Raw genomic sequence first — 27,089 nt, 5'->3', positions numbered from 1 at the left:
CTCTACAGTCTGTTCCCTGGTATGCGCACAGAGGCAAATATCGACTGTCCCTAGAAAAGCATCAACTTGATGAAAGACATTATTTAGTCTGCCTGAAACTTGTTGGTCTTAGAGTGTACCTCAACTGGATGTTGTCAATTGGCTCATTCCAAGTGCAAGACTACATTCTGAGGGACATGAAAGTTTGGGGCAACTGCTGTAACGGTGCAGTGGGGGAAGACCACAGTTTAGGGTCTCTCTGCCAAGGCCAACGGGCATCTATTCAGTTATCAGGCTGCCCCTGTACAAGAAATGCCATGGATTTTATTCCTCCTGCAGGGAATGGCAAATTCCAATGTCTGTTGAGAGTGTACAGCCCAGAAACAGACCCTTCAGTCCATCTCAACCATGCTGATCAGTTATCCTAATCTAGTCACATTTGCCAGCATTTGGCCCACATCCCTCTAAACCCTTCCTATTCATATACCTATCCAGATGCCTTTTAAATCTTGTAATTGTACCAGCCTCCACCACTTCCTCTGGCAACTCATTCCATACACACACTACCCTCTGTGATAAAGTGGCCCTTCTGGTCCCTTTTAAATCACTCCCTTCTTACCTTAAATCTATGCCCTCTACTTCTGGACTCCCTCACTCCAGAGAAAAGACCATGGCCATTCACCCAATCTATGCCCCATGTGATTTTATAAATTTCTGTGAAGTCATGCTGAACCTCCCACACTCTAGGGAAAACAGCCCCAGCCTATCCAGCCTCTCCCTACAGCTCAAACACTCCAACCCTGGCAACATCCTTGTAAATCTTATCTGAACCCTTTCAAGATTCACAACATCCTTCCTATAGCAGGGAAACCAGAATTGAACACAGTATTCCAAAATTGGCCTCAATGCCCTGTGCAGCCACTACATGACCACTCAACTCTTATAATCAATGTACTAGCCAATAAAGGCAAGCATACCAATCTCTGCCTTCACTATCTTGTCTACCTGCCAATCCACTTTCATGGAACTACGAACTTGCACTCCAAGATCTCTTGGTTCAGCAACACTTCCCCAGACTTTACGATGAAGTGTATGAGTCCTGCCCTGATTGGCCTTTCCAAAATTCAGCACCTCACATTTATCTATATTAAACTTCATCTGCCACTCCTTGGCCCACCAACCCATCTGATCAAGGTCCCGTTGTACTCCAAAATAACCTCTTTTGCTGTCCATTACACCAATTCTGGTGTCATCTGCAAACTTATGAACCATACCTCCTATGTTCACATCCAAATCCATTTCTATAAATGACAAAATGGTCACAGGCCTCCAATCTGAAAAGTAACCCTCCATCACCACCCTCTGTCTCCTACCTTCAAGGCAGTTCTGTATCCAAATGGCTAGTTCTCCCTGTATCCCATACGATCTAACCTTGCCTACCAGTCTACCTTATGGAGTCGTGTTAAATGCCTTACTAAAGGCCATACAAATCATGTCCACCACTCTGCCTTCATCAATCCTCTTTGATAATTCTTCCAAAAACTCAATCAAGTTAATGAGACACAATTTTGCACACACAAAGCCATGTTAACTACCCCTAGCCAATCCTTGCCCTTCCAAACACATGTAAATCCTGTCCTTCAGAATCCCATCCAACAACCTGTCCACCACCAATGTCAGACTCACCAGTCTATAATTGCCTGGTTTTTCTTTACCACCTTTCTTAAATAGTGGCACTACATTAGCAACCTCCAGTCAACTGGCATCTCACCTGTGGTTATCAATAATTTAAATATCTCAGCAAGGGGCCCAGCAATCAGTTTGCTACTGTCCCAGAGTTCTAGGGTACACATGATCATGTCCCAGGGATTTATCCACTGTTATGCATTTTAAGACGTTGTTCATTATTCACGTGCAAAGTCTGTACAGAAATGCTTTAGTAACTGTGTACACAAAGATGTTTTATGAATAAAGTATATTTTTGCAATAAAAAATTGTTCTACCATTCAGTGAGATTACATCTGATCGGATTAGCTCAACTCCACTTAGGACAAACAAGGCAAGAAAATTCCTGATGAACAGTAGGACCTGGGAAACACCTACAATCAGAGTGACCTTAACGTGCTTGATCTTTACGTAATATGATCTCAGCTGATGTTATTACAACGCATGACAGGTTCAAGTCACAAATCTGGCTTGATAAATCTTACTTTTATTGGCTTTGGCTTTGATTTCTCACTGAAACATAAGCATGTGCTTACTTTACCAATAAATGGAAGTTTATGACTGAAGGAACAAAGAAAATAGAACATTCCAAACTACCTACTTATACCGCAAATTCAAAGATTTCGAACCCACAGAAGTATAATTCCAATAATCCCAAAACACTTATTTATAAATCAAAAAGAAATAGAACAGCTTTTGTACAGTACTCAAAACATATACCCCAGCAACAATTCTCAAAATATCACTTGGACAATACTCACATCAGAATCTCTGTACCTCATATCTCAGTAAGCTTCAGTACTTAAGACTTCAACTTTTAAATTGGAACTGTGATAATTTCTTCCGGGAGCTTTCACACACCTGCAGCTCAACCAGACGTCTGGTGGCAGGCAGAATTTCATTAACTCGAAAGGTTTTTGGTGCCATTGGTCTCCAATACTTCCTCCTACTGCTTTAAAAAGCAACACCATATTCCGCAGCTCAACAATATACAACACTTGATTTTCAAATTTCAAAAATCCTTCCTGTATTCCAGTTACAGATTCCAACTTCCATTTCAGTAGATAGTCCCAAAGATTTTTTTAAAATGTGGTCCATTCTAGCACAATGTTCTAGAATGTGTAATCAACTCTCAAATCACACACATTTTTCTCAGGAAATACAAGCTAAAGATGATCTTCTGATTACTTTTCCAAAAGAATAAAAAAGGTTTAACTCTGAACTGATTCAGATTTTGTTTTCAGAAATGGGACAGATTTATGGGAAAATGGCTTCTTAGTAGGCTTCCCTCCAACTGAACCAGCTAAAACAAGAACCTCTCCAAGCCAGTCAATATTCAAACACAGCTGCAATGTTCTTGCAGAGAGCCAGCACAAAGATTATAGGCTGACTGATCTCCTTCTGTGCTGTAACTATTCTATATTTCCATTTGGTGTTGCAGTGCCTGTCCTTAAATTGCAATTGAAGGAGGAGCAGATGATTGCCATCCTCAGCTGCTGTGGGTTCAGAAACCAGAAGTAAATCTACACTTCTAGTAATAATTGTAAATGTTGACTCGAGTTAGAGAAACCATCCGGCCTCAACAAGAATGAGTTAGTACAGCTGTTTTTCGCATTACAACAAAATTTAACATTTCCACCCCAACCTTAAGTCCACCTGGACCATCTCTGATACCTCTCTCTTCTTCCTGGACCTCTGTTTCCATCTTTGGCAACCACCTGGAAACCGATATCTATTTCAAGCCTACCGACTCCCTCTGCTACCTAGAATACAGCTCCTCCCACCAAAAATGCCATCCCTATTCCCAATTCCTTCGCCTCAGCCACATCTGCTTCCAAGATGAGGCATTCCACTCCCAGATGTCCTTGTTTTTCAAGGACTGCAACTTCCCCTCCACAGTGGTAGAATACGCCCTCTACCGCATCTCTCATGTTTCCTGCAACTTATCCCTCACACCCCCCTCCCCACAAGAACAAAAAAATCAGAATCCTCCTCATCCTCAAGTACCATCCCACCAACCACCAGATCCAATGCATCATCCTCCAATACTTCCACCACCTACCTGCAATCTGACCCCACTACCAAAGTTATTTTTCCCTCCCCACTGTTATCTGCTTTCTGGAGGGACCACTCTTTCTGTGACTCCCTTGACCACTGCACACTCCCCACTAGCCCCACCACCCCTGGCACTTTTCCCTGCAACTGCAGGAAGTGCTACACCTGCCCCTACACCACTCCCCTCACCCCCATCCCAGACCCCTAGAAGACCTCCCACATCAAGCAGACGCTCACCCGCACATCTGCTAATGTAGTATACTGCATCCGCTGTTCCCGTTGTGGCCTCCTCTACATCATGGGAAACTAAGCGGAGGCTCCCAGAACACCTATGCTCGGTTCGCACTAAACAACCTTCCAGATGTGAACCATTTCAACAGCTCCCCTACACCCCATCTCCTTGGAAGACATCCTGGGCCTCCTCCAGTGCCACAACAATGCCACCCAAAGATTGCAGAAACAGCATCTCATGATATGCTTGGAACCCCAAAGCCCAATCATATCACTGTAGACTTCACAAGCTTCAAAATCTCCCCGCCCCCAACTGCATCCCAAAACCAGCCCATTTCTTCCCTGACTCCCTGATCTGCTCCTTTATCTACCAGCCATCGCCTCCCTCTTTCTCTCTATTTATTTCAGAATCCCTTTCCCCTCCCCCATTTCTGATGAAGGGTCCAGGCCCGAAACATCAGCCATGCTGCTTCTCAAATGTTGCCTGGCCTGCTGTGTTCATCCAGCTCTGCGCCTTATTAGCTCAAAATTTAACATGTATTAGTTTAAGGGGAGGTGATGGCTCCTGGTGTTATTGCTGGACTGTTAACCCAGAGACCCAGATAGTGCTCTGGAGACCCGGGTTTGAATCCCGCCGGGGCAGATGGTGGAATTTGAATTCAATAAACATCTGGAACTAACAATCTAACGATGACCACAAATCCATTGTTGATTGTCGAGGAAAAACCCATCTGGTTCACTAATGTCCTTTTGGAAGGAAAATTGCTATCCTTACCTGGACTGGCCTACATGTGACTCCAGACCCATAGCAATGTGGTTGACTCAACTGCCTTCTGGGCAACTTGGGATGGGCAAGACCTGCTAGCTGAGGCAGTAATGCCCTCATCCCATGAACGAATAAAAATGTTTGAAATCCTACCTAATTTCTTGATTCCTGATATTAAACTTGATAAATCTTTTGCATGCGTGATCAATTTCAAGGAAACAAATGTGGATTTGAAACCATACATTTCAGTGTGCAATCTTCTATATGCCACAAAAAAAAACTTGGACTTGCCACCTCAAGATACTTGATAAGTGCCTTCAGCACTGTTTGAGACAGGTTCTCTGCATCAGATGGCCACACTGATGTGTGCGATCTTGGAACAGCTAACAGCACCTGCATTGAAACCAATTCCGCTGGGCCAGCCACGTGCTTAGAGTGCCAGGGTTTTGACTTCATCCAGCTCAAAGAAGACACTCAAATGGGAGGACGACAAAGGAAGTATTTCAAAGACTTCCCGACAGCTTCCTTCAAGAAATGCAACACAGTCATTAATGCAGAAGAGACCCTCTTCAAGAGAAACTGACTTGGAGGAAACATCTGTGAGAAGGGACACAAAAACACAAGTCTTTCAGAACACCAATAGCCAGAAGTATGGAAAAGGAACTGGTTAAAAGAGAATGCCAATGATCTCAAGGTCAAGGACCAATTCCTCCTCCTGGAAACACCTCAATAAATGTATGGTTGGAGATATGGCTCCAGGATCAGACTCAGCCGCCACAGAACCAATGACCAGTGACATAAATTTCCTCGCTGGACAATCAGACTCATTAATAAGTGATTGCCAACGATAACAATCTTTGTATATTTTAAAATGATCAATACTTTTTTAAAAACAGCAATGTGAATACAAATGTCGCTGATGTACTTTTACATTATTCAAGGGCCAAAGTTGTGCCAATGACTCCCCATTTTCAGTTTATCAGAGGGCATTTGTCTGGACCAGCTGGTAACAGGGAAACCTTTACAAGTGGATTATGTGCGTTACAATATACACTACTCCGACTGCAGCTGAGAAGTATTGCAAGATGACATGTTACATCTGTTCATTTAGCACAGCATCTCAGAATGCTCATTAATTCATGATTTCTCATGTTTAAACTGCTCCAATTTATTGTTCTGCTTCTTAATAAATCCAAAAGTACTTCAGTAACCTGGTTCAATCCAAACTGAAGCTGAAATGCATGTACTGTTAAACATCAGGTGACCTGATTTTAGTGTGATCATCATAACTAGCATGTCAACAGCCAGAAGCTTTTGAATCACTGAATTTTTCAATAGTCTTGGAATCCTTGGACTTAAACAGATAATAAAAAACTGAATTAAAGCCGGGTTGTAAGAAAGATGAGACAAGGGACAGTAACACAATCATTATCCAAAGTGTAACCCCAAAATTTAATTGCTAGGTCTGCTGACAAACTAGAGAAACATTTTTAGATATTCAATCCTTCTAGTCCCACACAACACAAATGCTGGAGATTTACCTTGGGATTGTTGCTGACTGATACCAACTAGCATAAGGTTGGGTCATGAATAATGTAAATCCTGAGAAGAATTGGAACAAACATGAGTATCAGGAACACCAAGATAATAAAAGTGTGAAGCTGGATGAACACAGCAGGCCAAGCAGCATCTCAGGAGCAGAAAAGCTGACGTTTCAGGCCTAGGCCCTTCATCAGAAAGTATCAGGAACACCAACTGTATAATTTAATTCTTGACAGCAAAATATGACAAACACTGGAAATCTGGAGGTAAAAGCAAAAAATGCTCAAATATGCAGATCTGACAGCAAGAGTGAAGAAAAAGAAAACAATTAACTTTTCAGATCAATGCCTTGTTTTTTCCTCACAACAGCTGCCAGACCAGCTTAGCAGTTCCAAGATTTTCTGCTTTTATTTTTAATTCTTGCAAAAGTGTAATCACAGTACACTGAGATGTCTTCAAATCACAAGAGCAATATGTCTTTGTGAAGAAACACATAACAGCCCTACTTACAAGCGAAGAAATAGGTTAGCTTTTCACATACAAGATTTTAATATGCATTCCTACCTTCTTTCATCAAAAATCTTTGCACAAGATTCTCAGAGTTTAATACGTTTTGCCTGAACAGTGGTAAAATCTAATTGTAATTCTAGATTGTACTACCATACAGGACATTGACGAATTCAATGTCAGAGAAACTAACCGCTGCATTTTAAACAGAAATAGCAATTGCTGGAAAAGCTCAGCAGGTCTGACAGCACCTCTGGAGACAACGCAGAGTTAACATTTTGGGTCTATTGACCCTTGCTCAGAAGTTTGTTTGGAACAGCTCTAAAGCAGGATCACTAAACCCAAAATGTTCCTCTCCACAAATGCTGTCAGTCCTGCTAAGCTTTTCCAGCAACTTCTACTTCTGTTTCTGATTTTCAGCATCTGCAATTCTTTGGTTACTTTGTTTAGCATATTATTTTAAGGTTTATCTTTTATAATAGGTACATGGCAAAGGGCAGAGATTGGATATGATCATTCACATTTTATACATGTATAACTGCCAAACAGGGCAGCATCCTAATTCATATTAAAAGGTGAAGTTGCGACAGTCCAAGAGGGCTTTAGGACCGTTCTCCTATTAGAGAGAGACGACTGGTCAAGAGTTTAACCTGAGGGTCACCATGCCTCAGGCAAGGGATAAGGTTGAGAAGGTGGAACCTTCAGTGACCTTAATTAGCTATGAATTGCACCTGTGCTGCGCCTTCACTCTACACCCCAAACCAAGTGTCCAGCCAACTCAGCTTACCAATAAAATTCAGGAAATTGCAATGGTCATGCTCCATATTATCTCAACTGGCGTACATTTTAAGATGCTGCAACTAACTTCTGTATCCCAAAATTGGAAGAGTCAAGTCAGCAGCAGATTGCTATTCAGAGATCCTAATGGAAAGCTGAGGTGCTTAGAAGAGGTTTGGGAACAATCCTGCAGAACATAGGAGTTTGATGACTGAGGTCTATCACATAAGGGAAAACATAGGACGAAATCCTTAAAGTACAGCCCAATAAGAAAGTTTGCGAGGTGAAACTAAAACTTGGGTCTTGTTTCACATTATTTCAGTTTAAAGTGAAACTGACTTCTTAAACAATGTGTTTAGCGAATATGGCAGAATGCTGTGAAAAGGAGTGGAAACAAAACAAAAAGGTGCAACATCATTTTCAAGGTACTAGGTAGGCTATTTACAAACAACATGTAAAAATCTATGTCATTTCATTACAAAGCTTTCAAGTTCTTGCCTTTATAAATATAGAAGCATCGATGTACAAGCATGTGAGATGGACTAAACATTTATAAATTACTGGTGAGGCATCATTTGGCACTGCATCCAATTATGGGCGTCACACTTTAGGAAGGATGTCAAACCCTTGGAAAGGGAGTACTGATTTACTGGAATGAAACCAATGATGAAGGCTTTCAGTTATGTGCAGCAACTAGAGAAGCCAAGATTGTCCTGATCACAGTAGGAACACAGGAACAGGAGGAAGCCAAGCAGCCACTCAAGCCCATTCTGTCATTCATTAGATCACTGTTGATATGTGACATTAGCTCCATACATCCACTTTTGGCCCAAAGACAGTTACTGCAGATTTAATAGGGACGTTTAAAATGACAAAGGTTTGACAGAGTAAACAATGACAGCAGAGAATATGTTTCTTTAATGCAGCCTAGCAAGCTTTTGCTAGCTAAAATGCAGTGCTTCAAAAGGTTCTGGAAATACATTCAATATTACTTTTCATAAAAGAATTACAATATAGCTGGAAAGCGAAAAACAGAGGCTTGCGACTAACTGACTAGCTCTTTAAAACTGCCAGCAAAGGCATTGGGCTAAATGGACTCCGAATGCTCTCTACGAAGAAACACAGACAGGAGAATTGCTATTTGCCTTTTTCATGACCCCAGGATGCCACAGACTGATCTCTGACCGATAAGTGATTTTGAAGTGTCATCACATTTCTCATATAGGAAATACAGCAGCCAATTTGCATACAACAAGCTTCCACACACACTGATGTGATTGTGTTCCAGACAATCTGTTCTCGTGATACTGACTCAAAGATTAAAATGTGGCTAAGCCACAGACATACTTCTTCTCCTCAATACATATTTGTCAAAAAAAAAATCATGAGACCTGGCAGTCGCTGCTGAGCCAGCATTTACTACCTATCCCGAGATGCCCTTGTGAAGGTGATGCTGAGCTGCTGCCTTTGATGACTACAGTCTGTTCACTGTAGGTAAACCCACAGTGCTATTTATCGAGGGGATTCCAGGATTTTGATTCAGTGACAGTGATGGAGAGGAGCTTAGGTGGTGAATTTGCAGGTGGTGAGGTTTTAATGTATCAGTTGCCCTTCACCTTCTGGATAGAATTGGTAATGGGTTTGCAAGATGCTGCCGAGGGATCTTTTGGTGAATTTCTGCAGTGCATGTTATAGATAATAGCAACAGTGTGTACTTAGCGTTGGTGGAGGAGTAGCTGAGTGTTTGTGGACATGGTGGTTGTTTGGCTTGCCGAGCCGATTCGTTTTTTCCGCGGACGTTTCACTACCCTGCTGGGTAACAGCATCACAGCAGCCTCCAATGAAGCGCTGTTTTGTTTTCCTGACTGGTTTTTAAACTCTGATGTCCACTGAGCTGGATTACCTCACTTCTGGTTTTCCTTTGCAGTACAGCATATGCAGGGTCTAGCTTGGTGTGTTCTTTGATGGTTTTCTTAGTGGAGAACCAGGCCATCAGGAATTCTTGTCCTTGTCTCTGCTTGGTTTGTCCCAGGATCCTGGTGGTTTTCCAATCAAACTGGTGGTTTTCCTTATCCATGTGGATGGAGATAAGTGAGTATTGGTCTTTTTGTTGCAAGTTGATGTTTGTGTGCTCTTGTGGCTGATTTTCTTCCTATCTATCCAATGTAATGTTTGTTGCAGTCTTTGCAGGGAATCTTTGTATGACATTGGTCCTGTCCACAGTGGGTAACGGGTCTTTGGTTCAGGTGGGTGTGTGTGCTAATCTGATGCCCAGTGGTCGTAGGAGACTTGTGATCAGTTCAGACGTCTTCCTGATATAAGGTAGCATGATGAGTGCGTCAGGGTGTGCAGTATCTTCCTGGTGTCGTTTGTGTAAGAGGCATCTTCTGACCCAGTTTTTTGGGTACCCGTTGTACTTGAATACTTGGAGGGGGTACACTTCTTTTTTGCATAGTTCGGTGTTGCTGCCCATTTAAATAGAGTTTTCACACAACTTCATTTGAGTGTATTCGGGTGGCTGCTGTTGAAATTCAGTACTTGGTCACTGTGGGTGGCTTTCCTGGGCACCTTTGATAGGAATTAGCCGTTGGTCCTGCATGACGTTACCCAGCAGGGTAATGGAACGTCTGCAGAACAACAACCCAGCTCAGCGAGCCAACCAACCACAACATCCACCAACCAACCTACAAATCTACTCAAAAACCTTGGAGCATTTATGGACATGTTGTTAATCAAGCAGGCAGCTTTGTCCTGGATGGCATCAAGCTTCTTAGTATTAATGGAGCTGCCAATCATAGCAAGTGGGAACATTCCATCATGTTACTAACGTGCGCCGCGTCATAGTAAGATCAACAAATCTTTACAAACACCCAGTCTCATAAAAAAAAAGCACATCAGGCAATGTAACACTCCCTCAGCATGGCATTGGAGTATTAGCCTTGATTTTTACACCCACCCCTGCAAGTGGACTTCTTTTTATTCATTTGTGGGACGTGGGGGATGCTGGCAGGGTCAGCATTTATTGCCCAACCCTAGTTGCCCTTTGAGAAGGTGGTAGTGAGCTGCCTTCTTGGAGCTTCCTGGGGCTCTTGAACCCAATAGTTGTCGTCTTAGTCATAGCTAAGCCAGGACTGACAATTTTGAGTTTAGGATTCAGCTCTCTTTGCGATCCTCCTACCATAAAAGGTTAGAAGCTTTACTGCATCCACTTAACGAGTTGTCATGGTTACAGTTCACACTCAGAGTTGGAGTGTCAGAATACAGCTGCTTAAATTATCTCTTTGCTGGCTTCAAGAAAATAGCCTCAGCTGGGTAACATCTCATGTACATGCAAATGTATAATCATATCATTCTAGGGCACAGTGCACCTGTTCTCTCAAGGTCCACTTCATCCCATTTCCGTTATCCTCCCCCCCCTCAAATATTTATTTAATTTCCTTTTAAAGTTATAAATTCATCTTCCATGTGATTTCTGAAAAGGCATTCCATCAACCAATTCTTGCCACACCCTCTTGGTGACAAGGAAATTTATGCCTCAAATTATTAACTTTCAAAAGAAAGAAAGTAGCATATTTGTTGCTATTTCCCCATTTTTATCTGTGGTTTTAAATGCTGTCATAGTTTCTTGCAAATGAAACAGCCAATTTGTCCATAGTAAGCTTGCACGAAAACCGAGGAATAATCAATCAATGGTTTTTAGCAATGTTTCTGACAATCAAAGAGGATAGATGACATCTTCATTTAATATCTCGTGTGAGGATGGCATTTCTCTCTGCAACACACTGAGGTGTTAACCAATATCAGGTGCTCAAGTGTCAGCAGTCAGAATTTAACACAAAATGTCGGCGTCAGAAACATAGATGCTGTCACTGGAAATTCTTTCAGAGATGGCAGGAACTGCAGATGCTGGAGAATCTGAGATAACAAGGTGTAGAGCTGGATGAACACAGCAGGCCAAGTAGCATCAGAGGAGCAGGAAGGCTGACGTTTTGGGCCTGAAACGTCAGCTTTCCTGCTCCTCTGATGCTGCTTGGCCTGCTGTGTTCATCCAGCTCTGCACCTTGGTATCTCACTGGAAAATTCTTCCTTTTGAGTATTTTTCATTCTTCTTAAGTTTTATCATTTAATGCATACTCCTTTGCCCAGTATTCCTCAAAATCAAGAACTTCACATTTCTCTCAATATTCATTGCCCAATATATGCTTGGCTTGAGCTTCCTAAAGAACTTTGACAGTAGTTAATCATTCCCCCTATCTTCATATTGTCTGAAATATTTGATGTAAGTACCACAAATGTACAGGTTCTCATCAATTACCATTGTTTGTTACTTCCTCAAAAGGGCTCTATAAAATCAGTCAAATGTAATTTCCATTTCACTTCATGATTTATAAATGCATTGCAAAAATACATTTATACCTGAACAACAGCACATGTAATATCCAAGCTTTTCTCTTTATACCACAATTTATTCAACAACAGGGAGGTTATGCTAGAACTGTCTAAAAAGTTGGTTAGGCCACAACTACAGTATTGCATGCAATTCTGGAATTCTCGTTACAGTAGAGATGTGATTGCACTGGACAGTTAGCAGAGGAGATTTACCACAAAGCCTGGGCTGGACAGAGATAAGGTTAACAGGAAGAAATTTTCCCCTTAGTGGAGGGATCCATGGCCAGAGGATACAGATTAAGGTAATGGCCAGGTAGTTTAGAATTAGAGAATCACAGCAGAGAAGTCCATTAGGTTTGTACCATCAAAATTACACTATATCTGCACAAGCTCCATTTTCCAGCAGTAGGCCCATAACCTTGAACCTTATGACATTCAAGTACTCATTCAAATACTTTTTCAAGATTATCAGGTTAATTATTTAGAGGGGATGTGAGGAAAGATTTCTTTTAACCCAATGTGTGGTCGTAATCTAGAACTGACTGCCGAAAAGGGTGGTAAAGACAGAAGCCCTCATAACATTTATTAAGTATTCAAATGTACGCTTGCAATGAAAAAGGCATACAAGGCTATGGACTAGATGCTAGAAAACAGGATTTGTTAGGTGGGGATAGTAAGAAATGCTGATGCTGGAGTCAGAGATAATACAGTGTGGAGGTGGAGGAATACAGCAGGCTAAGCAGCATCAGAGGAGCAGCAAAGCTGACGTTTCAGGTCAGGACCCTTCTTCAGAAAAGCATGCTGCGTTCCTCCAACTCCACACTGTTATCTCAGGATTAGTGAAATGGTTGTTTTTGACTGTGCAGACTCAATGGTCCAAAAGGACTTTCTTTTGTGCCAGACTTCTAATTCAACAGTTAGTCCAATAACAGCTTTGCTATCTCCACCTAACTAATCCAGTTTACCAGCATGTGGTCCATAACCTTGTATACCTTTGCCATTGTGGTGGCTAACTGGTCAGAAACAGACGTACTGCAACAGTTCAAAAATTAACTTTGTAAAATTGCAGATTTATTTTTAAAAAGTGGCTTGTTTGTCACACATGGAAGTCAATGCCATATCTAAAGACTCCAAGATGAATATTATGAGAAATCTATACTCACCTCTGGAGAGTTAAGGCTTAGAGACCCTCAAATATGTAGACCCTCAAATGTGTATATACAGTTGGAGTTTAACCAGTGAAAAGCCACTGTTTATTAAATGATACAGAACAGAGGCAAGGCCCCCTTGTACAGACTGAATTCATCATATTTATCGGTTTGATTCTCAAACACACAAACATGATCTGCCATAGGGTATAAAGACAGCTGGGCCTTTTCAAAATTCTGCAAACAAGCCCATATGTTCTGAAGAACAACTAGACGATCCTACATGACTAGATGATTTCCTAATATTCCTCAAAACTGCAAATTCAACAAACACAGGGTAAACACCAGTACTGCAACAAGAGACCAAAATGTAGTACTGGGTTTGAGGGAAATGGAGAAGGAAGCCAAAGGTTTCTTCTTCCTTAATATTACAACAGCACTCCAAAAACATAGATGTGAATTGAGAACAAGATGGAGCTCCACGATCACAACAACATTTACCATAAGTGACAATCCATTTGATCTAGATACCGGAAAATAGTTTACTCGAGAGACTAAACCATGCTAAGGAATCAATTCTTCCCAAACTTCTCATGGGCACATGGTACAAGACAAAAACTGATTATAAAGACGACCAAACAAAATTAGTTGAGGAAACAAGATCTATTTACTCATGGCAGAGGGTAGGAGAGCACAAGGCTCACCTGCATGACTTCATTTAAGAACTACTCCCAATCGCCCTTGACCAAAAGCATAATACTCAATAAGACCTCAGACCATCGGCCAATTTTATCCTTTTGAGAAGCTTTCACACCAAGTGCTGCACTGTGATTTCAAAATAAATTACTGCAGATGCTGGTAATCTGAAATAAAAACAGGAAGTTACTATGCAGCATCTGCACAAATTCAGATTGGGATAAATCAGACCTGTGTTAACTCTTTTTCACTCCACAGTTGCTATTTGATCTAATGGACACTATTATTCCAGAAGCTTATTTTTTTTTATTTTAGAATTACAATTTGTTAAGTTCAAAAGATTACATCGAATGTTCTACTTGCCACAATTTCTGACTATGTTTTGAATCCATCCCAACCTGAAAGTCCACATAACATACTTGTGGGTCTCTACCAATCAACTATTGGGCCTGATGTTTGAATTATAAGCCGACTGAAATAAACACAACACTACCATACTCTCAACGTACTTACTCTGATCTGCGTAATTTTTTGCCTTCAGTTCAAGCTGTCGTGTCTGCGATTCCAACAACTCCACGCGAATTTGTAGGTCCTTCTTCTCCTGTTCTTGAGAATCCTCAAACTCAATGAATTTCTAGGAAAACAGAGGAGTTGGAGGTTTTTATACTTGTTAAATGTAAAACAGATATTCTAACTACAGTAAATTAAATAAATACAAGAAAAGTCTGGGATTGGCAACTTTTAAAGAAACATCATTCATTCACAACATGAGAATATCCAGAAAGGGCAATATTTATTGTACGTGCATTCCTACAGAACAGATGAATCATTCGTGGCCACACATGAAACCCCAGGATGGTATGCTGCACACTAGGTGCTAGGGTCAAGGTTGTCTCTGAACATCTAAAGGGTATTCTGAAGTGGGAGGGTGAACAGCCAGTGGTACACATCAGTACCATTAATATAGACATGAAAAGACAGGAGGCCCTAAAATCAGAATATAAGCATTTAGGAAACAGGTGAAAACAAAAGGACCTCAATGGTAGTAACTGGGACTGGCTCTGACAGACGTGGGACCAGTACAAGCTGACAGGTTTGCTCCTGGGCAGGACTAGAACTGATGTCCAAGGGATGTATTTGTTAGTGTGGCGGGAGGGGGTTTAAACCCAAAAAAAAGGCAAGGGGATGGGAACCTACACAGGGAGACAGATGACAGGAAAATAAGGATTAAAACAAAAAATAACAGAATGAGAAATAAGAAAGGCATTGGCAGAGAATTCAATCCAGCAGGGCTTAAGTGAACATGAATAAGGATGTGAAAAAGACAAACCATAAGGTTTTGTGCCTTATACACAGAGCGTTCAGAATAAAATGGATGAATTAGTTGCACAAATAGATTTAAACAGGTATGATAATTGTTCCAAATACAGAGAAGTGGCTGCAAGACGACGAGGAAAGGGAACTGAATATCTACGGGTTTTCAGGACAGACAAAAAGGAAAAGCAGGTGGGTAGCATTGCTGATTTAAGGGAAAGTAATGCTGTTGTGAGGATACTTTTGTGAAGTGGAAATCATATGGGTTCAGCTTAGAAATACCAAGGGGCATAAAAAAAATACTAAGAGTTCAACATACAGCCTAGCTAGAGTGTATTATTAAGCAAGGTATTAAAAAGGAAATTAGAGATGCAATTATTAAAATTGCAACTGTAATTACAAAAACATAGATCGGGCAAATCAGATTAGGAACTACCAATAGCATAGACAAAGAATTCTTGGAGCGTATACAGCATAGTTTTATGGATCACTACGTTGCGGGACCAGCTACAGCAAAAGCAGAAACAAAACCTGAAATTTCTGGAGAAACACAGCAGATCTGACAGCATCTGTGGGAGGAAAACAGAATTAATCATTTGAATCCAGTGATGCTTGAAGAGTCAGACCTGCTGAGTTCTCTAGAATTTCTAGTTTTGCTTCAGATCTTTAGTATCCGCAGTTGTTTTAGTTTTGAAGAAAAGATCATCCTTGACTGGGTTTTGTATAACAACGAAGGAATAAACGGACAACCTAGCTGTTTTTACGCAGAACAGGCTTGAGGGGCTGAAGAGCCTACTCTTGTTCCTATTTTACTATACATGGGCCATTAAGGAAGAGTGATCACAATAGGATAGAATTCTTCATTAAGATTAAGAGTGACATAGCTGTTTGTGAGATGGGGTATCCTAAATTGAAATAAAGGAAATTACTATGGTATAAGGCCTGAACCAGCTATGATAAAACTGGGCATCATTATTTAATGGAATGAAGCCCGGGAGGCAATGGCAAACAGTTGAAGAGCACATGGACAAACTGCAAAACTTGATTTTCATGCCAGATTGGGATAAAAACAGGAAACATGGTCCCAACACAACTACCATGGGGAATTTAGTTTTGTATTAAATCCAAGGAAGCAGAAGACAAATTGGCCAAAAGCAAAAACCCGAAGACTGTGAAGACTTTAGATTCAGTAAAAGGAAGACAAACAGACTGATTAAAAGAGACAAAATGGAGAAAAAGAGTAAGCTTACAGGGAGCACACAACCATTAGTAGAAGTTTCTGAAGGTATGTGAAGGAAAAAAACGAGCCAATGAAGACAAATATCAGTCCTCCAGAAATAAGGAAATTTATAATGGGAAACAAAGGGATGGCAGGCCAATTAAATACATATCAGAGATAATGGGAACTGCAGATGCTGGAGATTCCAAGATAATAAAATGTGAGGCTGGATGAACACAGCAGGCCAAGCAGCATCTCAGGAGCACAAAAGCTGACATTTCGGGCCTAGACCCTTCATCAGAGAGCGTCTAGGCCCGAAACGTCAGCTTTTGTGCTCCTGAGATGCTGCTTGGCCTGCTGTGTTCATCCAGCCTCACATTTTATTATCAATTAAATACATACTTGAGTTTGGTCTTCACAAAGTAGAAGACAAATAATATCCCATAAATATGGAGTAATGGGGCATAATGGAATGGAAAAGGTGAATTACATCAATGTTAGGAAGGAATGGTTTTGTAGATATAGATGTTTCAGCACCAAGATGTTGTTATGCTTAGCAGCTGGCAACTGGCTTAATGTTGAATCAGTCAATCGAAGGAGGACCAGTATTGGCCAATCAACCACAGAGGGGCGCTGAGGGACAAATGAGCAATTTTGAGGGTCACCAAATGTTTTGTTTTCAGTTTTTGTTTTCTTATTTAATGACTCTAGGGATGAGGAAGGCAACAAACTAGTGATATAATTGCTAGAAACGCAGAAACACAGCTTCCGTACTGGGGACCTGGGTTCAAAACCCGCTACTGCAGATGGTAGAATCTGAATTCAATAAAATTGATCTGGGATTAAGGATCTACTGACGACCAGGAAACCACTGCCAATTTTCAGAAAAACCCATCTGGCTCATTACCTTCAGAAGGAATTTTGCCATCCTCATCTGGTTTGGCCTGCATTTGAATCCCCAACCTCAGCAATATGCTTAACCTTAACTGCTCTCTGAAATAGTTCAACAAGCCATTCAGTTTCAAAGAAATCTCAACAAATAAATGAACTGGATAGAACACATAGCATCAACCTAGGCACCAGAAAAGGCAATGGTCGAAAGGGCCCAGTCGGCCCTACAAAGTTCTCCTTGGTAACATTTTGGGGGCTAGTCTCCAAACTGCAAAAGCTGTTTCTAAGACTAGTCGAGCAATAGCCTGAAGCTGTCTGTCTAGTATAATTCCATAAGTATGATTGTATCCATGGCCAGCCCAGGAGATGTTCTGTTCCACCAGATGGAGAGAACTAGCTGAGGTGACAGCACAGTAGTATACACTCAGGATGGAAGTGCTCTCGGAATCCTCAGCATCGACTCTGGACTCATGAAGTCTCATGGCTTCAGGTTAAACATGGGCAGGGAAATTACTGGTTACGAGATACTGTTCTACTTTGGCCGATGAATAAGTACTCGACAATGATCAACACTTGGAGGGAACACTGAGGGTGGCAAGGATGCAAAGTGTACTCTGGTGATTGATGTCAATGCCCAACAACAAGAGTAGCTTGGCAGCAGTGCTACTGATCAAGCTGGTCTGGTAATAAAGGACACCGTTGCTAGACTGGATCTGCAGCAGGTAGTGAGGGAACAATAGGAAAAACATATGTGCCTCATCCTTACACATGATGAACGCACAGGGACAGTTGGTCTGAGGTGCATTTGTTTTAATGCAAGAAGTGCAGTAGGTAAGGCAGATGAACTTAGGGCTTGGATTAGTATCTGGGACTACTATGTCATTGCTATTGCTGAGATTTGGTTGAGGAAAAGGCAAGATTGGCATCTATATCCCAGTATATAGATGCTTCAGGTAGGATAGAGGGGGGGAGGTAAAAGGAGTTGCATTACTGATCAAAGAGGATATCACTGCTGTGCTGAAGGAAGGCACTATGAAGGACTCGAGCAGTGAGGCAATATGGGCACAGCTCAGAAATAGAAAGGGTGCAGTAACAATGTTGGGACTGTTCTACAGGCCTCCTAAAAGCAAGCGTCAGACAGAGGCACAAATATGTAAACACATTATAGAAAGATGTCATAAGCAACAGGGGTGGTGGTGATGGGAGATTTTAGTGAATCCCAGTCAATGTTGGGAAAATTAAGTGTTAGGGGTTTAGATGGAGCAGAATTTGTAAGGATCATCCAGGACGGTTTTCTCGAGCAGTATGTAAACAGTCTAACTCAGGAAGGGACCATACTGGACCTGGTGTTGGGGAATGAGCACGGTCAGGTGGTTGAAATTTCAGTAGGGGATTACTTTGGGAAAAGCGATAATAAATCCTTAAGTTTTAGAATACTGATGGACAAAGACGAGGGTGGTCCTAAAGGAAGGGTGTTGAATTGGGGTAAGGCCAACTGTCGCAAAGTTCTGCAGGAACTGGGGAATGTGGATTGGGAGCAGCTATTTGAGGGTAAACCCACTTTGGGTACGTGGGAGGCTTTTAAAGAGAGGTTGATTAGACTGCAGGACAGACATGTCCCTGTAAAAATGAGGGATAGAAAGGGCAAGATTAGGGAACCATGGATGACGATGAAATTGTGAGACGAGTAAGGAGGAAAAAGGAAGCACACACAAGGTCTAGGTGACTGAAAACAGACAAAACTTTGGAAGAATATCAAGAAAGTAGGACCGATCTGAAATGAGGAATTAAGAGGGCTAAAAGGGGTCATGAAATATCTTTAGCAAACAGGGTTAGGGAAAACCCAAAGCCTTTTATTCATACATAAGGAATGAGAGGATAACTAGGGAAAGGGTTGGCCCACTCAAGGACAAAGGAGGGAGGTTATGCGAGGAGTCAGAGAAAATGAGTGTGAGATTCTTAATGAGTACTTTGTGTCGGTATTCACCGAGAAGAGGGACGTGACGGATGTTGAGGTTAGGGACAGATATTTGATTAATGTAGGTCAAGTCAGCATAAGGAGGGGGGAGCATTAGGTATTCTGAAAAGGAATTAGGCTCAACAAGTTCCCAGATCCAGATGGAATCTATCCCAGGTTGCTGAGGGAAGCAAGAGAGGAAATAGCTGGGGGCCTTAACAGACATCCTGGAGGGTGAGGTCCTGGAGGACTGGAGAATTGCTAATATTGTCCCCTTGCTTAAGACGGATAATGGATAATCCTGGTAAATATCGACCAGTGAGTGTGATGTCAGTGGTGGAGAAGCTGCTGGAGAAGATACTGAAGGATAGAATCTATTTACATTTGCAAGAAAATGGTGATAGGCAGCATGGTTTTGTGCAGGGAAGGTCATGTCTTACCAATTGAATAGAATTCTTTGAGGAAGTGACAAAGTTGATAGATGAGGAAAGAGCTGTAGATGTCATATACATGGATTTCAGCAAGGTGTTTCATAAGGTTCCCCATGGTAGGCTAATGGAGAACGTGAAGTCCCATGGGGTCCAGAGTGTATGAGCTAGATGGATAGGGAACTGGCTGGGCAACAGGAGACAGAGTTGTAGTGGAAGGATGTTTCTCAAAATGGAGAACTGTGACCATTGGTGTTCCACAGGTATCTGTGTTGGGTCCATTGTTGTTTGTGATATATGAAAGTGATCTGGAGGAAGGTATAGATGGTCTGATTAGCAAGTTTGCAGATGACACTAAGATTGGTGGAGTAGCAGATAGTGAACGGGACTGTCGGAGAATGCAGCAGAATCTGGATAGATTGGAGAGTTGGGCGGACAAATGGCAGATGGAGTTCAATCCTGGCAAATGTGAGGTGATACATTTTGGAAGATCCAATTCAAGAGTGAACTATGTGGTAAATGGAAAAGCCCTGGGGAAAATTGATGCACAGAGAGATCTGGGTGTTCAGGTCCACTGTACTCTGAAGGTGGCTTTGCAAGTGGATAGAGTGGTCAAGAAGACATACAGCATGCTTTCATTCATCGGATGGGGTTTTGAGTACAAGAGTTGGCAGGTCATGTTACAGCTGTCTAGGACTTTGGTTCAACCACATTTGGAATACTACAGTTCTGGTCGCCACATTACGAAAAGGACGTGGATGCTTTGAAGATAGGAGATTCACCAGGATGATGTCTGGTATGGAGGACGTTTGCTATGAAGAGACGTGGAGTAGATTAGGATTATCCACATTAGAAAGGTTATGGGGGGACCTGATTAAGGTCTACAAAACTATGAGAGGTACAGACAGGGTGGATAGCAAGAAGCTTTCTCCCTAAGAGTGGGGGACTCAATTACTAGGGGTCACGATTTCAAGGTGAGAGGGGAAAAGTTTAAGGGAGACATGCGTGGAAAGTTCTTTACGCAGAGGATGGTGGGTGCCTGGAATGCGTTGCCAGTGGAGTGGTAGAGGTGGGTACAATAGCATCATTTAAGATGCATCTAGACTGATACACGAATGGGCAGGGAACAGAGGGATACAGATCCTTGAAAAATAGGCAACAGGCTTAGATAGACGGCCTGGATTAAAGGGCCTGTTCCTGCACTATAATTTTCTTTGTGCTTACCACTCTGCCGGCTGCAGATGCATCTGTCATGGGTAAGGATGACCACCATACAGACTTTGTGGATACAAAGTTCCACCTTCACGTTGAGAATAGTACCACACAACACAACTGAGGTTATCACCGTGCAAAATGGGACAGATTTCGAACTAGCAACTCAAACCCGGGCATTCATAACGTGCTATGGGCCATCCACAGTAGCAGACTTGTACTCCAGCATAATTTGCAACCTCATGGCCTGGCACATCCCTCACTCAACCAGTATCATTAAGCTAGGAGATCAGTCGAGAGTGGAGGAGGGCAAACCAGGAGCAGCACCAGGCATACCGAAAAATGAAGTGTCAACTAACAGGAGTACATGCTCACCAAGCAGCAAGTGATTGACAGAGCCAAGTGATTGTCAAACTAACAGATCTGGTCTAAGCTCTGCAGTCCTGCCAAATCCCACTGTGAGTTAAGGACAAGGCTCCACAAATAACCCCATCCTCAATAACGGAAGAGCCCAACCTAATCAGTGCAAAACTTAAGGCTGAAACATCCACAGCAATTTTCATCCAGAAGTGTCGAGTAGATGATCCATTTCAGCTTCCTCCAGTGATCTCTAACATTTCAGATATCAGTCTTTAGCCTGTTCAATTCTCTCCACGTGATATCTCAAAACAGTTGGAGGCACTGGATACTGCAAAACCCTGGCAACACTGCAGCAATAATACTCAAAAGACGTGTGCTCGAGAGCTTGCTGCTCCCTAGCCAAGCTTTTCCAGTACAGTCCTAACACTGGCATCTACCCAACAAAAAGTAGGACAAATCCAGTCCGACCAATTACCACCCCAGTCCATTCTCAATCATCAGTAAATTGATGGAATGTGTCATCAACAGTGCTATCAAGCAGCATTTGCTGAGCTATAACCTGCTCATGGACACCCAGTTTGGGTTCTGCCAGGGCCACTCAGCTCCTGACCTCATTACAACCTGGGTGCAAACACGGACAAAATATTGAATTCCATAGCAGAGGGGAGAGTGACAGCCCTTGACATCAAAGCTGGATTTGACACAGTTTAACATCAAGAAGCCCGAGTAAAATTGACAGAAACAGGCCCATTGGTCCAATTTGTCCATGCCAAGCCATGTCCAAAACTGATCTCACCCCATTTACTAGCAGTTAGCCCATACCCATCTAAACCCTCCCTATTCATAGATGGATTCAGATTTCTTTTAGATGTTGTAATTGTATCAGCCTCCACCATTTCCTCTGGCAGCTATTCCACACCCTCTACATAGTTGCTCCTCCGGCCCCTTTTAAAATCTTTCCTCTCTCTCCTTAAACCTATGCCCTCCAGCTTTGGACTCACCTACCCTGGGAAAAACACCTTGGATATTCACCCTATTCGTACCCCTCACGCTATTATAACTTCTATAAGGTCATCCCTCAGCCTCCAATGCTCCAGGGGAAACAAGTCCCAGCCTATTCAGCCTCTGCCTATAGCTTAAACTCTCCCATCTCAACAACATACTCACAAATGTTTGTTAAGCGCTTACAAATTTAATATCTTTCCTGTAGTAAGACCACCAGAAATCAACTCAGCATTCCAAAAGTGGTCTCACCAATGTCCTGTAAAGCAGCAAATGATATCCCAAGCAGGGGACAAACTTGCTACTGGTCTGTGATATCAGGCACATATAAAAATGGTTGAGGCTGTTAGAGGTCAATCATCCCAGCTCCAGGACATTTCTGCAGGGAGTTCCTCAGGGTAGTATCCTCCACTGCTTCATCAATGCCCTTCCTTCCTTCATAAGGTCACAAGTGGGGATGTTTGCTGCTGATTGTACTATTTGCGACTCCTGAGATGCTGAAGCAATGCATGCACAAATGCAAAATCCCGGATTGGGCTGACAAGTAACAAGTAACATTCATGCCACACAAATGCCTGGAAATGGCTATTTCCAATAAGAAATAATCTCATCAGCACCCCTTGACATTCAAATGCGTTACCATAATTGAATCCTCCACTATCAACATCCTCAGGGTTACCATTGACTAGAAACTAAACTGGAAACACCACACAGTGGCTCTAAGAACAGGTCAGGGGCTCAGAATACTGCAGGGAATGACTCACCTCCTGACTCCCGGAAGCCTGTTCACCATTTACAAGACATAAATCAGGACTATGATCGAACACTCCCCACTTCAACAACATTCAAGAAGCCTAACACTATCCAGGACAAAGCAGCCCTCTAGATTGGAAACACATCCTCAAGCATCCACTCCCTCAACCACAACACAGAATGCACTATCTACACGGTTCACTGCAGAAATCCTCCAAAAGATCCTCAAGACAATGCCTTCTAAACTCGACCACTTCCAACTAGAAGGACATGGGCAGCCAATACATGGGAACAACACCTCCTTCAAGTTCCCCTCCAAGCCACCCACTATCCTGACTTAGAAATATATCACCATTCTTTTACTGGAACTGGGTCAAAATCCTGAAGTTCCCTTCCTAAAGGCATTGTGGGTCAACCTATAGCAGGTGGATCAAAGTGGTTCAAGGAGGCAACTCACCACCACTTTCTCAAGGTCAACTCAGATGGGCAATAAATGCTGACCATCAATGCACCATCCCATGAGTGAATAAAAAAAAAGCAAAATACACAGCTCTCAAATACTTCGAGCGATTTATTCAAATGAGAACATCGTTTTATCCTATTTGCAGTGTACTAATATATGGGTTGATCCCGTGACAAACAAATTAATAACATAGCAAAAGGGTACACAAATGATTCATATTGAATGCAATGTGAAGCACAAAATCATATCTCGATGCTTTTAACCTTCCAAAATACTGTTTGTCTGTTCCCAGTTGAATCATTTGCTAGACTGAAAAATTAAATCAGCCAACGAATTAACTAGTCCGATTACCAGCAAGAACATGTCTCCATCTGCAATAATTGATAGTTGTTAATAGATAGGAAAATTGGCATTTTACAAGCATATTATGTAATTTAGTTAGATTTTGGAAATTGTTCTTAGTAAAGTCCTTCAGAAGCACCATTTGAGTGTAGTTCCACAAGTAGATGGGAAGGACTGGAAGGAAGTTGTAATTTTTATTGTATCAGCATATAGTTCTAATGTCCTGCTGAGGCAACAACACTTTATTCATTGGAGTATGCATGCATGGCAAATCTGAGCTAAAATACTAACTGATTTACTTAGGTGTTGCAGACCTCCATAGCCAACACAATTATAACTCATTTAGAGACAATAAATTGGACAGAAGTTTAAGACGCGAGAGCAAGTTAAGGCAAGGAATGAATCATATTAAGGTGCTGCTGAAGTAGAAACAAACTCAAGTGCTCATTCCAACTTCAGAAAACATTATTTCTGTGACTTATCTGCACATATGGAGTTTAATCTGCAACTAAATGTTCACAAGATCATTCCATGAGCTATGACTTGCATTGAGACTCTGTAGAAACTCAGCAATTAGAGTTTTCACTTTCTGGAAACTTGAAGAAAACAGCAACTCTAGTCTAACAAAGTGTAGAGCTGGATGAATGCAGCAGGCCAAAGAGCATCAGAGGAGCAGGAAGGCTGACGTTTCGGGCCTAGACCCCTATTCAGAAGGAGGGTCTAGACCCGAAAGGTCAGCTTTCCTGCTCCTCTGATGCTGCTTGACCTGCTGCATTCATCCACCTCTACACCTTGTATTCTGAGATTCTCCAGCATCTGCAGTTCCTACTATCTCAACAAATCTAGACTGTCAGGCACAATTTGACTTCTGTAATTCTCTCAAAACCTCAACCAGCTCCATTGAGAAGGAGGTGGCTATAGAAGCAAACAGACAAAGCACTGGTGATTATCTTCCAAAATTCTATCAATTCTGGAATGATTTCTGTGGATAAGGTAGAAAACATCACTTCACTTTTTAAGGAAGGAGAGAAAAACGAGAAAGAGAAAAAGCAGAACGAACCCATCAATAGTCAACAATATCTTCACAAATATTCATTTCACTAGATAGGAAGAACACAACAAACAGCTCCCATTCTTAGGCATAATGGTAGAGAGACTGACTATCGGCGAATTCTGGACCCAAGTATACCACACACACTGACCAAATCCTTAACTTCAATAGCAAACACATCACCATACACAAACAGAGCTGCATCAAGACACTATTTAAACAAGCCAGTTCACACTGCAACACCCAAAACTCTCGAGAATGGAAGAGGAACACATTCACAAAGTTATCACCAACAATAGAAACCCAAGTCTTTTCGCCTGCAGATGCCTACAAAACAAACAACAGTTAATGCTACCCTACATCAAAAATATATCAGAAATTACTAACAGACTCCTGAGGCCACATAAGATCATGATTGCACACAAACCTACAGCAACACTGTGCCAAATGTTATCAAAGACGAAAGACCCCATACCAACAGCAAACAAGACCAACGTGATATACAGAATACCATGCAGTGTTGCAATAAACATTACATTGGACAAACAGGGAGGAAACTGATGATCAGGATACACGAATACCAGCTGGCAATAAAAAGACATGACCGATATTCACTTGTCTCGATAAACACAGACAAGGAGGGTCATCATTTCAACCGGGACAAAGTGACGTTACCAGGACAAGGAAACATCAGACATGCAAGGGAATTTCTGGAAGCCTGGTTCTCAACACGGGACTCCATTAACAAACACATAGAAATGGACACCGTATAACTGTTGCTAAAACAACAGAACCTGAAGCGATAAGACCATCACAACGGAGAATCATTTAAATCTGGAATGAAGCAGAACACCAATGCTTCAATTAGAGGTCGCACTGATGACATTGCCTAGAAGTGTAACGAAACATCTGCATACCACAGAACAACTAGCTTGGCGAGCTAACAAACAACTGAGAGAGAAAACTAAATGATAATAGACCTGCTAACTTTACATCAGGACTTGGGAAAATGCTGTAATCTATTCTCAAGAATAGGATAAACAGTAAGCTGGTTGATACTGATATAATTTCATATTGTCAGCATGAATTTACAATTGAAGAAAAAAAGTGTTTCATGACCTTATTGGAATTTTTTGAAAGTATTAAAAAAAAATTGATGAACGAGAGCCAATAGACACGGTCGACTGAGATGTTCAGAATGCTTTTGATAAAGTTCCCACAGAAGGCGGTTTAGAAAAATTAAAACACATAGGTAGGAGATTAAGTTACTGGCATGAATGACTCTCCCTTGTGAGAGTGTCCAGGACCCGACCATATAATCGCAGGTCACCAGTTTAAGGCCGATGAGAAGAATTTCCTCCCAGAGGGGGGGAAAGTGTCTGTGGAATTCTGTAGTTTGGACTGGGCTCAGATAGACAGATTTCTAATTGAGGCAAGAGTTGTGGGGTTAAGATAGCAAAGAGAAGTTAAGGTTCAGAAAATCAGTCATGATCTCACTGAATGGTAGAACAGACCATATGGGCTGAATGACCTAACTCATCTTCTATGTCTTCTGGTCTTATGTTAACTAGGAGTTTTAATCTTTGTACTGCATTTCACATCTCCATCTCAGAATTATATTTAACAATTGACAACAGTGCTTATTAACGTACCATCCTCTGATATTTCTTTCCAAATAGTAGCTCCAAAATATACACAACCTGAAGCTAGAGTTGCTGAAATAATTGCAGAGAGGCCTGTCTGCCATCACCAAGTCACCTTTTAATTACTTGTGCAAAGTACACTAGCTGTGGCCTGTCAGCTCTAAGTCAGTCCACTGAACTGACACAATTCTAAATCTCATGTTAATATTTTGCAGGATGGCATGGCAACTCAGTGGCTACTAGCACAGCTGCCTCACAGCGCCAGAAACCCTGATTTGATTCCAACCTTGGGTGACTTGTGAAGTTAGCACATTCTCCCCTTACCTGCATGGGTTTCCTTGCACAGTCCAAAGATGTACAGGCTGGATGAACTGGCCATAATAAATTGCCTATCGTGTCCAGGGTTTGGAGGTTAGGTACATTAGCAACTGGAATTGCAGGATTACAGGGATGTGGGATGGGTCTGGGTGGGATCCCCTTCAAAGGATTGTTGTGGACTTGTTTGGTCAAATGGCCTGTTTCCACTCTGTGGCAATTCTGAGATTCTGTTGGGTAACCAGTGCCTCCTGACTGGCCCAGGTTAACAACTCCAATTGGGGGACCTTGTTGTCAATGAGGTTCTCCTGGTCCCAATCACTA

The 27,089-nt window shown here is 41.9% G+C and overlaps 1 protein-coding gene across 2 annotated transcripts in view; it reads right to left on the bottom strand.

The window, feature by feature from the left end:
• The window catches only part of LOC125463859 (C-Jun-amino-terminal kinase-interacting protein 4), a 264,228-nt gene that overhangs the window by 193,971 nt on the left and 43,168 nt on the right, over positions 1-27,089 (bottom strand). For both annotated transcript variants that reach the window (XM_059653600.1, XM_059653601.1), the window contains exon 2: positions 14,329-14,449. In XM_059653600.1, coding sequence (XP_059509583.1) covers positions 14,329-14,449 — 121 coding nt within the window. The remainder of the gene's footprint in view (positions 1-14,328; positions 14,450-27,089) is intronic.

Source organism: Stegostoma tigrinum, chromosome 22 (genome assembly GCF_030684315.1).
Source record: "Stegostoma tigrinum isolate sSteTig4 chromosome 22, sSteTig4.hap1, whole genome shotgun sequence".
In the NCBI taxonomy this organism is placed as follows: domain Eukaryota; kingdom Metazoa; phylum Chordata; class Chondrichthyes; order Orectolobiformes; family Stegostomatidae; genus Stegostoma; species Stegostoma tigrinum.
Note: the sequence above shows the minus strand (reverse complement) of the source record. Positions and strands in the feature narration are given on the sequence as shown.